This window comes from Corvus hawaiiensis, chromosome 2, assembly GCF_020740725.1.
Source record: "Corvus hawaiiensis isolate bCorHaw1 chromosome 2, bCorHaw1.pri.cur, whole genome shotgun sequence".
NCBI lineage: Eukaryota > Metazoa > Chordata > Aves > Passeriformes > Corvidae > Corvus > Corvus hawaiiensis.
The window spans coordinates 107,517,313-107,534,211 of NC_063214.1; the positions used below are offsets into that span (position 1 = coordinate 107,517,313).

At 39.0% G+C, this 16,899-nt stretch overlaps 1 protein-coding gene across 5 annotated transcripts in view; it reads right to left on the bottom strand.

Moving 5' to 3' along the window:
• Positions 1 to 16,899, bottom strand: part of PHKA2 (phosphorylase kinase regulatory subunit alpha 2) — a 44,910-nt gene that overhangs the window by 14,929 nt on the left and 13,082 nt on the right. For all 5 annotated transcript variants that reach the window (XM_048287225.1, XM_048287220.1, XM_048287212.1 and 2 more), the window contains 12 exons: positions 16,305 to 16,400; positions 14,808 to 14,915; positions 14,035 to 14,113; positions 12,468 to 12,602; positions 10,553 to 10,662; positions 7,967 to 8,111; positions 7,410 to 7,488; positions 5,813 to 5,976; positions 4,983 to 5,156; positions 3,737 to 3,825; positions 2,523 to 2,656; positions 889 to 1,045 (listed from right to left, as the gene is read on the bottom strand). In XM_048287225.1, coding sequence (XP_048143182.1) covers positions 889 to 1,045; positions 2,523 to 2,656; positions 3,737 to 3,825; positions 4,983 to 5,156; positions 5,813 to 5,976; positions 7,410 to 7,488; positions 7,967 to 8,111; positions 10,553 to 10,662; positions 12,468 to 12,602; positions 14,035 to 14,113; positions 14,808 to 14,915; positions 16,305 to 16,400 — 1,470 coding nt within the window. The remainder of the gene's footprint in view (positions 1 to 888; positions 1,046 to 2,522; positions 2,657 to 3,736; positions 3,826 to 4,982; positions 5,157 to 5,812; positions 5,977 to 7,409; positions 7,489 to 7,966; positions 8,112 to 10,552; positions 10,663 to 12,467; positions 12,603 to 14,034; positions 14,114 to 14,807; positions 14,916 to 16,304; positions 16,401 to 16,899) is intronic.

Consider the following 16,899-nt stretch of genomic DNA (forward strand, 5'->3'; position numbering starts at 1 on the left):
TTTCACTCCCTTAACATGGAAGAAAACAGATCATCTCCATTCTCCTCCTCCCCAATTCTTTGTCAATACCTTCTCAAGTTAACATACGTGGCTTTCTGTGAGCATGTCTGTACTGCTCATCCATTGTGTGTTGAGAAGGGAAAAAGTTCAGTGCTTAATGAAGTACCATGCACAGTGATTATCACAAATTGCTCCCAAGAAGACAGGACTGTCACTAAAATAAGGCATCCTAAATGTGACAGTCAGAGCCTTGAAAATGGCGAGGAATTACAGAAAGAGCTCCTCAGAAATATCCAGAGGATTACTAGAAAATTAAACAAATACTTTTAGAGTACTTGAGAGGAAACCTTTCTGTAATGTTCAAAATCATATCTGTACTCTTACAGTGGATTTTTCTTGCTACCACTTAATCGTCACAGATATTTAAACAGTTCCAAACATCCATTCACAGGGCAGACCGTCCACCCAAGGGGATGGAAATGGGCAGAACATGTTTTTGTGTCATCACTAGCACCTTGACATCGCAGTGCTCCAAAGGTGTTCATACCTTCACGACAGCAATAGACAACTACCAGTGACAACTGTAGCTTTCAAAGCACACAATTCAGCTTCTCTGATTAACAGAGGTAAAATGAAGCCTTCACAACTATTACAGTGTGGCATTCTCAGTCCATGCCAACTTTAGCACAGTTCACAGTACAGATGAAAGATAAAGATGTAGTAAGACTCTAGATCAGAAAATCAACCAATATTTAATTAAAAATGCTGCACTATGTATGTTGTAAAGTAAAACTAGAAGAAGGGCAAGCACAAACCCCAACAACAAACCAGTAGTTTTCTCTCTGTTCCCAGGCAGGAAGCTGAACCAGGATTATTTGTATTTCATACCTCAGCCAGGACTTCAACTCTCTTTTTCAGTATGCCAGAAATGTAGCGGATTAAGCCCCATTCTTGATTGAGACCTGCCTTTCTGTAGAGCTCGTTGAGGAGGCAATGAACAGTGACACCATACTGTCCATCCAGCTCTGTGTCCCAGTCAGCACCTCTGCCACAAAAGAAACAGGAGGTAATTGTCATCAGGCAAGATGCTAAACTTTACCACACAGCCGGATTTTGACTGCCTTGCTCATGTTGGTGACAGAATTAAATACCAAATGGGACAACTGTGCCTTCACCACAGATTGATTATATGTGGACAAAATCTTCTTGATACCAGGAACTTTCATACTAATCTGAGCACTCACTCAGCTGTGAGTGACTTGAAAAGAAACCACCTGAAGGACTTCCTACTATACTTCAAATTGAGCATTCACATGCACAGTTTTCTGGAGGAACACTCTATGTAGTGCTTTTTCAGAGCAGAATGCAACATCTTCAGTACTGCTGGAGACAACACCCATTTTTCAGATGCTTCAGGGGAATTTTTTAGCCTTGCTTCTTTCTTAGCTATTAACTAAACTTCCGTGTTGCTTATGCCATTACTGAAAAAGCAGAGGAGATTTCTGTTCCTCTCCTGGTTTTGAAATTCACTGCATTATGGCTTCTCTTTGGTAATGTTTTGAAGTGTCACAGAATGACTCTTCAACTCCTGCTGACAGAGTCCACTAGAGGTCCATCTGCCTGCCCAAGAGAAACTCCCTTGGTGAAATTACTGGTGTTAGATGCAGTTAAACAACAAAACATATTTTTTATAGGATTTCCTTTACTCTTTAAGAGAGGATGCTAAACGTTTTGTTTGGGAAATCAAGAAGATCAAAGAAGAGGTCCTCACGGGAGACAGACTAAAATAAACAAAAATGCAATCTTTGTAGCAGTAGGGAAGACCATCTGTGATTAACACATACTTGTCTTTGCACCAAAAGCTAACTGCCTGACAGGTTCCAGCAGTATTCTCCTGCACAGGAAAAAAAAGCTCAATAAACACACTTCAGAAGATGATTCTGTTGTTTGTATTCACATTTTGTTCCCATCAAACCAATTTAAATAGCAGGTGTTTACTAACCTCAGCAGATGGGTCTAGACTGCTTCCAAGAATGTTTTAAAAAGTACCAAATTTTTGCCAGTTGTGTACTTAAATATGTAGACAGATTAGAGGAAAAATAGTGAACACTCATTAAAATTGCATTTTGCTTTTAGTTAGAAAATGACAAGATGAATTTTCCCTCCACTTTCATTCTTGTGTATAAAAATCACACCAAATCTTTGTGAACTTTATGGAGTGCCACAAATATAGCAGGGTGTGCTCTCATTCATGGAAAGGATTTGTGCATCTAATTTGTGAGCCATGGAGACTTCATGTATTTGCAACTTTGTGCCAATCAACTCTAAAATTTGCACAAGTCTTCTTTTGTATCCAAATAATTTCTGTAATCAAACTAACTGAAAACATGCTTGTTAAAGCACAAAATATTTCCATTCTCCCCTCAAAACACAACCTGAACAGTGGAAACCTTTTGCACAAGAATAATCAGATAGTTGTGAACAAACTTAAAGATGCTGAAGTTCATACTCAGGCAACTTACTTGAGTATATGCAAGATATACAAGATATCTGCTTGATCATGGAGTGTTGGACATTCCTTCAGCTGATCAACAAGCTTCCTGCAATCCAAATCACCATGAGCATCTTTAGGTAAGTGCAAAACATTTTCACGGTCCTGATAACAAAGATGGATGAAAAATCAAAAGACATGACCTTGAAAAAGTAGCAGATCTGTAACTTCCTGTAACTTCAAACTTCCCATTAAAAAATTCACAACAGACTTGCAACAAAGCTCTGCACTTGAAATACAGACACATCACTTAGTTCTTGCCAGGGTACTGCAGGCACAGAAAGGAGACTTATACCAAGAAACACAACCCTCAGAATGGAACCTTGTATCTTTTTTTTTTTTTTTTTGACAAAACAAAGAAGTCGAATTATCTGCATGCTTTTCCTGTCATCTTATGTTACTTGTAAAGAGAAAAGCAGAGATACTATCCTTTTTTTCATTTGAAATAATTTAGAGCTTTTTGAGTTCCATCACTAACCTGTATATAAATGGTGCCTTACGAATGCAAATATTGCCATTATAAATTTTCCAGGCTTATGAAAGTAAAATGTTAACTAATCAGATGATGCAATCCTATGGTGAGTTCTTGGATGAAAAGAAGTTTTGTTTAACAAGCAATATAATCAAATATCAGCAATTTATATAATCCTAAAATACCATTTCCACAAACGAAGCCTTGTGCAGAGCAGAATCTTTCAGGAAGCTGGATACAACCTCTTCTAGCCATTCTCAGCAGCTGGTCACATATACCAAGACAAAACAAGTGCCCAGCACAACCCCAGTGCCTTAAGGACATTCACACATTCCCAGTTGCCCAGATGTTACTATAAGTAGCATTTCTTGGAAAACATCTCTAAAGGCTGCGAACATCCTGTCCTTCCCCTTGTGTTCAGCCAGAACTAAAGATGATGACTTAACTTTTGGCTTTTAAAAATAAAGCAACTATTATGTTCTTTTCTGTTTTGCACATGCAATTAAAAACTTTCCACGTGATAGTGTCTATTTGACTAAAAAACCTTAATCCAGCCAAAAAAATAATTTCCAAAACAAGGGAGTACCTGGGATAGAATGGCTTGTCTGTGAAGAAAAATGAGACCTGGCATAGGGTTTGGAAGGGAAACATGAGGAAAGGCTACAGCATTGCATCCTAAAACCACAAACAGCATAAAAATTCCCACACCTTACCTTTGTCTCAAAGAAATGAGGATTATCAACAAGATTCAGAGACTTCCGGTGTGTGTTCAGAACTTTAGTGGGAAGAGACATAGACACGGCTGGAAAGCAAAGCCACCAGAACACAAAGAAGAAAAGGTCTGTTTCAGTAACATGAAAATCAAAAACACCTACATGAAGCAGCTTGACTAGGTAAAAACAACAGAAATACCTCCAAGGGTCAAAATACAAAGGCAGTGCTTCTGATATGCTGTGCATGGAACTCTGACAGAAGCTCATGTTCTGAACCTTTTCTCCTTGCAGGTTTGCTCTGAGAGTTTCTGAGATCAGCATGTCAAAGGCTCAGGGGCTACATGCTCAACTGATACCTCTTATTTGGCCCATGACTCAGAAATCCTGCAGCCCAATGACCTGACCCTGCCAAGTGTTTTAAACATTTCAACAGCAAATAAGTGGAGAAAATGGCCTAATTGATAAGATTTCATAATTAAAATTATAATGCTAAATGCAGGTTAATGCTCTGATAATTTCATTTGCTGAATTCAATGGAGGATCAGATGATGTGGTACATGAAAGACAGCAGAAAAGACTAACAGAAAAGCTTGGAAATTATTAATTTACACTGAAGTTAAAGGAAGTCTTCCATTGACCAGGACATTGAATACTACATATCTCCATATAAAACAATACATATGTTGGAATTTATTTACAGACTCAGCCAAAATGCTGTTTTGGTGTATATCTTCCAATCAGGCCATTAGAAATGTAGCATAATTAGAAAGACTGTGCTCCCTCTCGACTCCATTTGTTCTTACAAATTTAGAAAGTACATGTGAATATTTATGTTTTTCTTGTATTGAAACATTTCATTTCACAGCAACTTCATTAAAATAAAAAAGTATATTTTGTCTGCCTTTACATAAGCAAAGACAAAATTAATTAACTGATTTGGGTTCTAAAATTCTATCCAACTAAGAAGCTGTAGCAGCTTCCACAACATTTAACTTTGATTAAATGTTACATTCATTGCAGGTTTTCTATGTATACACCATGACATGGGATACTGTGGGAACATGACAGCAACAGCTTCAGAGTCATTCTTACTTCTTAAGGAATTTCTCATTTCTTCTCTATACAGAAAGAACTAGTGGCACAAGTATGTCAAAAGATATAATTTTAAAATACTTGAACTTACTCCTTCTAGCATCCAAACCAGTTTTTCTATTATTATCACTAAAAAAATAATAGGGAGAAATACCTGGAACTTCCAAGCCCTTTGTCTTGGCCATTATTGACAGTATCTCTTCTGTGGAATGGTTTGCACTGAACACAGGTGGTTGACTCGTTGTCTTTGAAGTTGGAGGCAGGTATGACTTCAGTGCTGTGCTCTGCAGAACATCATTTATATACTGATCCAGCTCATCCTGGCTATCTAGTGTAATATACATTAAAAAAAGGTTTCTTAAAGGTAAAAATCACTATTTATCATCATCACTTTCTTATTCAAACACACTACTCTATTCTTGCTTATTTAGAAGGGCACTCAAATATGCAAGAATAGCATAAGGAAGAGATTTTTAAGCCAAACAAACTGGAAACAAAAGAAAAAACCACATTTTTTGACACTGAAAACAGATTAAGAAGCTAGCTTTGCCTGTGAAAGGAATCAAAAGGGGTTTTATCTTGCTGGCAGATCAGAGAACACAGCTGGACTTGATGATCATAAAAGTCTCTTCCAACCTGTATGCTTCTAAGACTCTATCATCTCTTCCACACAAGCTCTTGTCCATGGCTCCTCATAGCCCTCTTCCCTCTAACCTCTTCCACACCTCCCCACCTGCTCACTCTCCAGACTCAGCTTTACTGTAGCAGTTACCAATCAATGCCATACTACAAATGCAGGAAGAACATAGAATGAATGAATTCATTCTCCAAACTGAGTCATGCAGGTCCTGTCCTCAGGTGGATGCATGAGGACCCAAATGACCATCAGCTGTGCACAGAACAGACTCTGCATTGTAGGCAAACCCAGGCTCTGTTGATAGAACTTGATAGAGAAAAAAATACCAAGTGAAAAAACACTACTACCTTTTTCACAGAAGTCTGCTGGGTAGTCTCCATATTCACTGTCAGGACTATTGCAGTCTTCATTACGGTCATCAAACAGTTTTAGGTCACAGTCTGGATCCAGGAAGCTCAGATATGTATGAAAAGAGGTGGTAAGAAATTCTGATAGTTTGCCTATCTTCACCCTGCAAAAGGGGATACATGCCAAAGAGCATTAACATCCACCATTCTGGTACAGATTAATGCTCACTGAGCTTTCAACAACTCCTCCAAAATTTATGAAACCTACTGCTCAATCCACCTTTGGTAACTGTGAAACCACAGAAAATGACACTGAAAAATAAAAAAGGAAAACACCAGTTGCAGATCCAGCTGGGTAGTTACTGCTGTAGGTACTAATTGATTTTAACTGTGTTATGGTAACACTCACAGGCCTAACTCAAAGCCTAATTATGCAGGGTGCTGTATGTTCATATGAAGAGAGACCCTGAAAAAGACCTGAGCTCCAAGGACAATGCATGAGAAACTGGGGCTGAGAAGGCCCCATGAATGGCAGTGTCTTTTCACAGAACTGGAGGCTACTAAACCATCTGTGTTGGTTTTAGCTGGGATAAGAGTTAATTATGGGGCTATGCTTTGGATTTGTGCTGGAAACAGTGCTGATAGCACAGGGATGTATTAGTTACTGCTGAGCAGAGCTTACACAGCATCCCAGCCTTTTCTGCTTCTTACCTCACCCCAGCAGCACAGGCTGGGGGTGCACAAGGAGCTGAGAGGGGACACTCTCAGCTGACCCCTGCTGACCACAGGGACATTCCATACCATAGGGTGTCATGCTCAGCATATAAAGCTGGGGAAAGAAGGAGGAAGGGGAGGATGTTCAGGGATACACGAGTTTGTCTTCCCAAGCCACAGTTACATTTGACGCTTTCCTGAAGATGGTTGAACAACTGCCTGCCCATGGGAAGTGGTGAATGAATTCCCTGTTTTGCTTTGCTTGCATGCGTGGTTTTTGCTTTACTTACTAAACTCTCTTTATCTCAACCCATGAGCTTTCTCGCTTGTATTCTTCCAATTCTCTCCCTGATCCCACTAAGGGGAGGGTGGGTGAGTGGCCATGTGGGGCTGAGTTTTTGACTGGAGTTAAACCATGACAGTATGTGACTGTCAAAGGAAGATACTGATTGAGAGGGCAAGTAGGAAGAGCATAGGGAGGTACTGTGGCATCATATTTTACACATAGATGAATGGAACACACAAGCTTACAAGTACTAAATGCAATTTATGTTTAAATCATGTCCAGTAACTGTGAAAGTAATTTACTTTTTAATAACAGAATCCCAGCCAGAGTCAAGATTTCATATTTCCAAAGACTTGACATTGTTTTTGTTATCCATTAATGGAAGTCAGAGATGCTACACTTTTTGGGAGACATCTTTTTCATTGCATCTGAGGTCCAGCTACCATTTGATTGTCACATAATAATTAAAGCTGAAACTTCCTTCTCTGTGGAGTTCTAGTACAAGGCCTGTGCATTATCACAAGTTCAAAACTGAGACTTCTTTAGGATTTAATTTTTAAAATCATGGAGATAATAATTTGGTATTTCTGACATTACCTTGCACCTCCAAAATAACCATCCTCTAATTTTCTTATTGTGGCAAGAACTGCTGGATGAATGTCAGTACCATCATCAACTAAAAAAGAATAATGGAAGAGTTGAAACTCACCAACACATTCTTAAATTATCATGTCCAAATACAGTGAATTATTGGGTGTTGTCTACAGTGTAAATTAGACAAATTTAAAACAGAACCCTCAACTGCTATCAATACTAGCTTATTCAAAAATCCCAGAAAAACAAGCAAACAAAACACAACCCCTAGACAAGTTCTAAAGACAAACACCAACCCACTCAAGACAAGTTCCAAAGGGATTTCTATGAAATTTCTTTAGACAGAAATAGCATGGAGATGATGAGGTGATGGAAGCACATAAAGGGGGAGTAAAACCAAAATTAAATACTACCATGTCACCCAAATTCAGCATACACATGAGAAAATTAACTGTACTTCTGATGTTAGAAGTCCTGCTACCTGCCTCCTCTCCAACCAATGTCCCTCCTATTCCTCTGCATTACTCTACTCTGCTTGAAACAGAAAAAATTAAATTTACCAAGCATTGTGTGGGTGATGGGAAATGTCAAGGTTGGTCTCCCTGTCATCCTCCAGCAAGAAGTGAGGTAAGCCAGCTCTGTCTTGAGCATCTCCACAATCATCTGATTGTCTAGAGCCAGATAGAAGTGATGCTGGTCAGTAAACTAGAGAAGAGAAAAATACAACATAGGGGTAGTTGTCAGTGCTTTCCTTATTTTTTTTATTTCTTCCCTTAAATCATTCACAAATGCCATATGAGCTACTCCTGACCACAACACAAACCACCTGAATTAACCTAACAAGGCCTCAGACTGTAAAAAAGAAATCCATGCTTGTGCAAGAGTCCATTTTCTTACACTTGTAGACTGACCATCAAGTAAGCCATAGAAACAAAACCTAGGCAATCACACCCATGAAGCAGAATCTTCCCAATGACCAGTTACACTAACCTATGATCTGGAAGATGGAAATACTCTTAAATGTGGAAGAAAAAGCTAACAACAGCAACAAAAACAATAAACAGGCTCAAGTGCGCACTGGGGACTGGGAGCCAGTAACTGTATGTCCCTTGGGAACCATCTGAAAGTCAAGCACAATACAGAAAAGCTGGCAGTTACTGAGGACAAAAGGTACATGAAATGTGCAATGGCAAAGTGTGCTGCTCCCACTACAGCAGGAAGCCAAGAACCACAGTAAGAGACTATTATGGCTACTTCAGGAGCTGGAACCAAAGAAACAGGACAAATAATGGAAAGTATGTCAAAGCAGCCACAACAAAAGTTAAGGAAGCCCGTAAGCCTTCTGGAGGAGTAAGTGCAGAAAGAATATGTTAAGTTCAAGCTGGCAAAGTCCAGAGAAATTTCTTCACAGAAGGAATCAGGAACTAGCCAAAACAATCCTTGAGCCACTTGCAGTTAGCTTTGGTAATTCAGGAAGAACAAGTCCCAGAAATCCAGAGAGAAGGAAACACACTGCCTGTCTTTAAAAAGGAAGAGCCATTTAAAAAGTCAGGCCAATTCCAGTGCCTGAAAGCTAGGGAAAACAAAACCAATTTGAGACAGCCAAGAAAATTACAAAATTATAAAGTAGGATGGTCAAAAACCAGTCTCAGCAGATTAGTCCAATTTTCTTCTTTGGAGCAATTAGATTAGAAAATGGCTGACACGTGCCAACTTCTGCAAATTTTCACATTAGTGAGCTGAACAAAAACATCCTAAGAAGCAGAACTACTTTTAAAATTGTTCTCAAAAGGTAGTTATTAACCATTTTTTCAGAATGACTGTATCTAAATGAAGTCAGCCTTTGCCCCACACCTAATCAATGCTTTCACTAGAAAAGAGAATGAAATACAAATGACAAAATCACAAAATTTGTGGACGCTAGTCAAGATCAACAAGATGATTTAACTGCTAACCTTAGGAAGGTGACATTAAACATTAACTCCATCCACCTCAAAAAAAAAAAGTCAAGGGAAGTGTCTGGCTTCAAAGTACAATGGAAAATGTTATGGAGATTTTAGTAAAACATGGAATATGCAGGAACTGTCACTGTGTTGCTAATGTAAAGATAAATGCCATTTTGGAATATACTAACAAGTATGTCCTTATTTGATACATGACAAGATTTTAGCTGGAATGTTGGGTCCTGCTTACATAGTAAGATGTGAACAAAGACACCTTTTGAAAAAAATCACATCGCTAAGGAATTTTTCCCTTATTTGCAAAAGTGAAAATTGGTACAGGGAAGTAACACAACAAATAACATTTTATAAAGCTGCTTGTGATCAACTGACATGGGGAAGAATGAGAAGGGACCTACAATTTTTGCAGTAAATCTGATTTGTTTGGGCATTATGAAGCAGTACAGAAGCTTTCTACAGAGTCCACTGAATGCCTTCAGCTGGAGTTCAAAGACTTCATTAGTCAAACACCTATTTAGAAGGGTGGATGCATTCTTTTTCCTGCATCAGTTGTACATGCTTGGAGCAGGTGACTCCCTGGCCATCTAGTACCAACCGTTGGAATAATTCTATTGGAGTAAGTGTGTTGTATTTCATTAAATGTATAAATAAGAGCCATTGATTCTATGAGGATCCAAACTTCCAGCAACACTGAAAAAACACACTAAAGACAAAAAAGACAGAACATCCATTTCTCAGCACTATTGGCCCTTTCAACAATATAATGAAAAGATCACACCTTCACCTCCTAGGGGGTTACAGTATTTGGCACACTTATGTGGTACTAAATTTTTCATCAAAGTTTTCAGTAGAAAGATATATTAAGTGATTTATTTCTGCAGAAACTATTTCATTAATTAGTGTTGGTGTGGGCAGAGATCAGTAACAACTTTGTACTATTGATTTGCTGTGTTCTCTTAAGCCAGAAGCCAAAGAAACCAGACTCTGTATGACAGAAAAGAGATTTATTAGCAGTTCTACCACGCCAATCATCCCATGCTCTTAAAAACCCTATAAAGTAAAGTACATCTGCTGTGTCAGCCCTGTTCTACCTAAAGTACAATGAGAGCAGGGAAAAGCAAAGCGCTTCACTAATGATTCACCATTAAGAAAGGAGTGACTTCCCTGCCAGCTTTACATGCTTACCTGAGGGGTGAAAGCAAATATTTGATTTCTTATCACGTAGAGCTTGGAGGTGCCCAACACCCCAATGTGTCGGTGTGGCCGGCCACTTAATTTCATGCTCTTGTTCCGGCCTGGAAAGAAAAGAATCTCAGCTAACATTTTCTGCATTGTTTTCCAAAATAACCACTTTAGACAGGAAAATCTATTCCACTAATACCAGTAAGGCAGAAAACAGGTAACATAGTGTGAGGCTACAAATTGGTTGGTTTTGTAGCAAGCACCAATGTAATAGCCAGAGTCCTTCAAAGGCCTGATTAAAAATTAAAATTTTGGCTTCACTGACTATGGATTTGGTCTTATAATTATAGTAATGGTTCAGCACCCAAAGCTTCCCCACTAAGAAAGACAAGAGATGTGACATTACAAAAACAAGGCCATCAACGTAACACAGAAATTGCAGCGTTTTCAATACAGGACCTTAAAAATTTGTGCCTGCAGGCTAAATCAACACACAAAGTACATCCAAATACAACGACAGACTTTCATCGGGCTTTAATAAGCTCCACTTTTCTCAGTGGAGCTTATTAGCAAATCATCCATACTACAACCTTTGCACCAGCAGCCAGGAGCTGACTTGAGTCTTTCTGACATGGAATATAACCCAAACCATGTGCCTAGAAAAATAATACTGTGAACATTCCCAAAGAAGTCACTGTTAAAAACAATGTATCAAACCATCCTACTCACATCCCCCCACTAGTGAAAGAAAGCCATTATGAATTACAATACAATAAATGTAAGCTTCAGCAAAGCCCTGCAAATGTTTCATTTTTTTATAGGACTTTGAGATGAAGAGCCAGATTCTTTCCCAAAAGCAACATATACAGTTTCCTTTCTCTGTGTAAAGGGCATACTTTCTAAAACTTACCTGAAGGCCCCATTACTTTGAATGATTCCAAAATAAGCTCCCTGTTAGAACAGAAAAACCAAACCCTACAAACAAAAAACCACCACTACAACAAAAAAATATTTGTTCTCCCCATGAGCAGCCTCAGCATTATCTGTAACCAAACTGCCATGGGAACATGCTCCAGACTGACACAGAAGAAGGATACAGCTCCCCTTATCCACACAGCAAAGGAATCTACCAGTGCTGAGTCACCTCACCTCAATTTTATTTTATAACAGTATCCACAATTTTGAGTAATGAGTTGCTGGCATTCCTGAAGAAGTAAAACTAAGGTAAATTAGGAACACATGTAACAAACTTTCCACCAAGACCCAAATAATTCCAGCAAGGATTATCAAGAACCAGTTATAAAAAGACTTAACAACTAGAACCAGTCAGAGCTTTGGGGCATTTATTTAAATCAATTCAGGCTTTGAGGAAAACAGGACTTGAGGGCCACTGCTGAGGAACTGGAATGTATTTAAAATCCTGTGTTTAGAAAAGCCCTAGAGGTTTCTGGGTTTGCAAGAGACAGAGAGCTTCAGCAGCTCAACTCAGCTCAAGGCTGGAAGGAACTTTAGCAAGAACCTGACAGCCCAAAGATACTGTGCTAGCAGCTTCCCTGATTTGGAGCAGAAAACTTCCCTGATTGCCTGATAAAAATCATACTGCCCAGTTTCCAGACTTAAAAGAGAAATACTCTGAATTCTCAAAGGAAGAAATATTTTACTTTTTCTTCTGTGTTTTTCCAGGCATTTTTTCAAAAACCAGTTTCTCTGTGGAAGTAGTTTCTGGGGGACAAAAGAAGAGTCAATTCTTGTCTAACTCCAAGGACACAGGGAAACTTGTATTTTTGCCACCATTTCTAACAAGGCAATTTTTTCCCCTGTTTGAGTCCCTCATTAAGACAGAAGTTCTAAGCTGGTTAAGCTTCTTAAAAAAGTACCTTTCCTGGCAGTAGAGAGGCTTCCATGTTGAAATACTTACCCAGCATGGTGTAGAGGTTGCTGAGGATGCGAGCTGGCTGCACTCTGAGTGGATGGATATCAGCAATGCTCTGAACATTGATTCCATGGTCTTGCAAGAGATTCTTGATTTGATTAGATTCCGCCAAAACAGTTACTGAGTAACAGAAGACAAAAACACAAATAAAAACCAGTGTTCTATTCTTTTTAACTGTCTCTACTGTCACCTCTCAACAAATGCATTTAGCTAACTAAAAAGGCACAAAGAGCTTGCTTTTTTCATAATCTATGGGTTCATGGAACCAAAAGGGATTGCAAGAGGGCATCTGACAGATTTTGATTCTCTATTTGTCAGTATTTCTTGACATTCCTGTCCACTTTGGACCACAGTGGTGGTCAGAAGGGTCCTGTGAGGTCTCTACTCAAACCTCCTGCTCAAAGCAGGGTCAGACCTGCTGAGGTTAAAGCAGGTTCTTGGGGACTTAATCAGTGTCTTCTGATTTCTTTCAGTACCGCCAGTTTGGATCACACAGTCTCTTTTAGGAGAGAGTCTCTTCTGGGGTTTTCCCCCATAGAACAAGGAGAAACATGACTTGAAAATCTTTGTTATTTTAACACAGCACACTATAAAAATACAGTCAAGTCACTGAGGAGCAAGTGCTGTCACTTGTGTAGCAATAAATGTTTCAGAGGCTATAAAATGGCAGAGGTAAGGAGAAAAAGAAGCTCTCTAATCAGAGGAATTTACAATCCAGGCCTGGAACCCATTTCTTGTCCCACTTGAGGTTTTGCCCATAATAAGTGGCTTATTGGTTTGGGACTAAAAATGCAGTATTCTTTGTATTGCAAATACTTGCTAAAGAATGCTAAAAATAAGCAAGCACTTCTATTTCTATTGGAAATCATGCACTTCAGAATAATGAAATGCTACTCCTATGACACCAACAGAGTTACGGTAAACAAGCACCAGCCCAGGTCACAGGATCATTGACAAAGGCTGCTCCTGATAAATGAGCTGGTTGCTCTTTCAGAGCAGTCTAGGTCTTGGAAAAATCTTAAAGACTGACCTACTGGTGTTTGCTCTCTACTTAATTTTCTGGTTTTGGCTGTTCTTGCACAAACTAAAGAGGCCACTCCCTGAAGCAGCCAAAACCTGGTAACTCTGGCTGCCTCACCTCTGTGTACAGGGATCCTCTTCACTCGGTGCTCTCTGGTTCCTCTGAAAAGGGGCTGCAAGAAACCTGCTTAACCTGATCCATCTCCTGTCAGTCCTGCTGCTTCTTTCTAAAAGCTGCCAAGATTTTCCTTTTCACTACAAAATTAAGGTGGCCACTCTCCAATTCCTGACAAGTCTTAAAATTGTAACAAATATGTATTTTTTAAAAAGAGTCTTAAAACTGCTCTTCCCTCCTAGAAAAAGGTAACTAGGAAAACAAACCCTTTCTCCTTCTCACAGTGTCATCAAAGCATCTATGTCCCATGCAAAAAAATCCACATTATTTTTAAAAACATCTTTCATCTCTCCTGTACACAGGGACTTTGCTACCACATGATTCAATTCACATAGAATGTTCACAAAATTCCCTCACCTTGTACCACAACATCAGGTTTAAATCCAGTGGAAAATCTCCTGTTTAAGGGATCAATTTCACCTGCAGCAAGAAACCCCTAGAACAAATGCAAAAGAAAGAAAAAAAGTAAGGAAACAAGCAGAATTTAAGCAAAAGGCTTATAGAATAAATCCTAACCAATTCTTGTATTTTTTCAGGACAGCAGGACTTGAAGCCTGGTTTATCTACTCTGTCCGATAAGTACTACATTCAATAAAAACAATGGCTGGAATATTTTTTGGAAAAACAAGAAAATGGTTCTGACTGACACAGTCTGCACATTCAGAATTCCTATTTCAAAGTTACAGCAACTGACATAATTTCACCAGGAAAGTGATTTTTTTTGTAGCTCCACAGAGATATCTGTGCTTCTCTTAACTCATCTGACTTTATTGTGTCTGACTTGTAGACACATCATGCTATAGAGCAAGGAATAGCCTAGTGGAGCCGAAATGGCACAAAATCCTGGCTCTGGAACAGCCAAGTCAGCCTGGGCATACTCCTCTCTTCTAACCATATATCCAGACCATCTGACAACTTACTCAGCTTGATTAGAAACAGACAACTGCATATCTATATTAAAAAATAAAAGAGAAGTTCCTGAAAGCTCAGAGTCAGCGTTTCATGGTTCATGTACATGTTTTTACTGGAAAACACACTATCCCCTACCTGTCAACCAAACTGTACTTAGAACCCAAGCTATCTCAAACAAAATGAAATATAAGTTTATCTACCATGCAAGAAATAATTACCTCTGCTAACAGGCAGCTCAGGACATACAATGACTGGCCCCAAAGATGTGGTAACTTTCCCACTGGGACACGATCCACTGAGTGAGGATTTTCATACTCCTCATCCACCTGAAAATAAATACATACGCAAGAAAAATTACCCTAAAGTTGTGAAGAACAATCAATAACATGTAAGTACTTGCAGACATACAGTCTAACATCAACCCTTTCTAGCCTGCCTTTACTACTGACATAGAAAAGTCTTGGTTTCACTTTTAAGACTACACATTTTCTGGGACAAGAACTATGCTTCCTTTTTGTACTTTTTCCCACCCTTCAAAGCTGGAGGATGCATGGGGACTCCGCATGCAATTATAGCTTTGGTATTTAGCTCTTCCACTTTCTTCTCACTGTGCCTTTGCTGCCTTCCCTCTGGGCTGCTCATAGGTAACTGGGTGTCTGTTTTCCAACCCCTTCCAAGATGACACTTTAACTTCACTGATGTCTACCCAGCCTTCTGAAGCAAAGGTGCTTTCCAACATTAAGACTATTCCATCTTTCCTGTGTTAGCAAAGATGGTCAATAGAAAAATTAAGAGTAGACTTACTAATTTAGAATAACTGCCTTTGTTTTGTGGTATACAGATCTATTGAGGGAAGGGAAAAAACCCCTCCCAGATTACATTTTCAGGCAGCCATTTCATATTTTTTTATAGACAGACAAAATCGACCCTGTTTATGTGGCATGTTTGTCAGATCATTATCATCATATCAAAATTCACAAGAAGGCTCTGGACTCTTACACGCTTGTTCCCACTAGGAAGGCAATTCAGTTTCCACCTCAGATCTGCGAGCAAGGCATCAGCTGTCGGCTGAGCAACTCAGACCAACCCAGGAGGCTCCACACCCTTAGTGAGTGAGGGCTGAGAAGTCTGGAGTGGGAGAAGAAGTTGGCAGGGGGGGATACAAAGGCAAATAGCATGGAAGAGCACATAAGCTCATGTGAATTGCTTTGTCACAATGGGAGAATGACATAAACAGTAACAGCAAAGGTGGGGGAAAAGAAAATACCCAAACAAACCAAACAAAAATCCCAGCCCAAACCCTAATCCATTTGAAACCTGTCTCCCATACATGCTCTGGAAAAGGGCAGCACAATCAATCAATCAACTACACAGGCAGGACAGTCTAGGCTTTATTTCTTCTTTGAGCTTCAGTTCCTAAGTCAGTATCAATACTTCTTAAATATATGTCTTGCTCTAAGGATGTAAAATTTTAGACCTGCTGTAATATTTCCACAGACATTCAAATTTAAAGTAAAAAATTTGACCATTTGGAAGCTAAAGTTTACCAGTTCTCAGCAGGAGCTGTGAGAAGTCTCTTACTTTTTAAAATAATGTGGAATAGTCTTTTTTAATTGTTGATTTAGATTCACCAGAAACACAAAAACTGTAAGACTGATATTCCTCTTGCTCTCTCTCCTTTACATACTGAAGTGGATACTGCATTTTCACAATACCTTTTCTGAAGGGACTGCATACAATTCAGGCATTAGCACTAATCCATTCTTCTCTCTAATAAGTATTCCTTCCAGAGCCTCTCTGTACTCTTGCACCTGGAATTATTTTTAAGAGAGTGAGAATTCACATTACAGTCAGCAAAACTGAAACAATAAAGTTAAAGTACTTTTGAATAGTACTCTTCTGCTGAAAGTTCATACATTTTAAAAAATAAAAAAAGGGTGGAGGAATCATGACTTGCTGATGGAAGAACAGTGTTCAAATTATCAGAGACTGTTCCAGCATCTCAGTGTTACCAGAAACATGAACACTTGTCTTCAATCTGTAATACATTGCTGCAGTACAAAACTTCCAGTATACTCCTATTGAGAAGTCACTGGAACAGATCCTACATGGAATTTTCAATGGATGACAGTGCAGTGACACAGACATCAGACTGCCAGTATCTGTCAGAATGTAAGGTGTATAAATGGTTAGCTGTATGCCATGCACATTTGTCTGTAGCTTACTGAATTCTGCTTTGCAGGATTGGGAAATCAGTTTCTCTTAACTGATTCGATCAAAATTTTGTCACAAGGAAAGCTTCAAATAGAT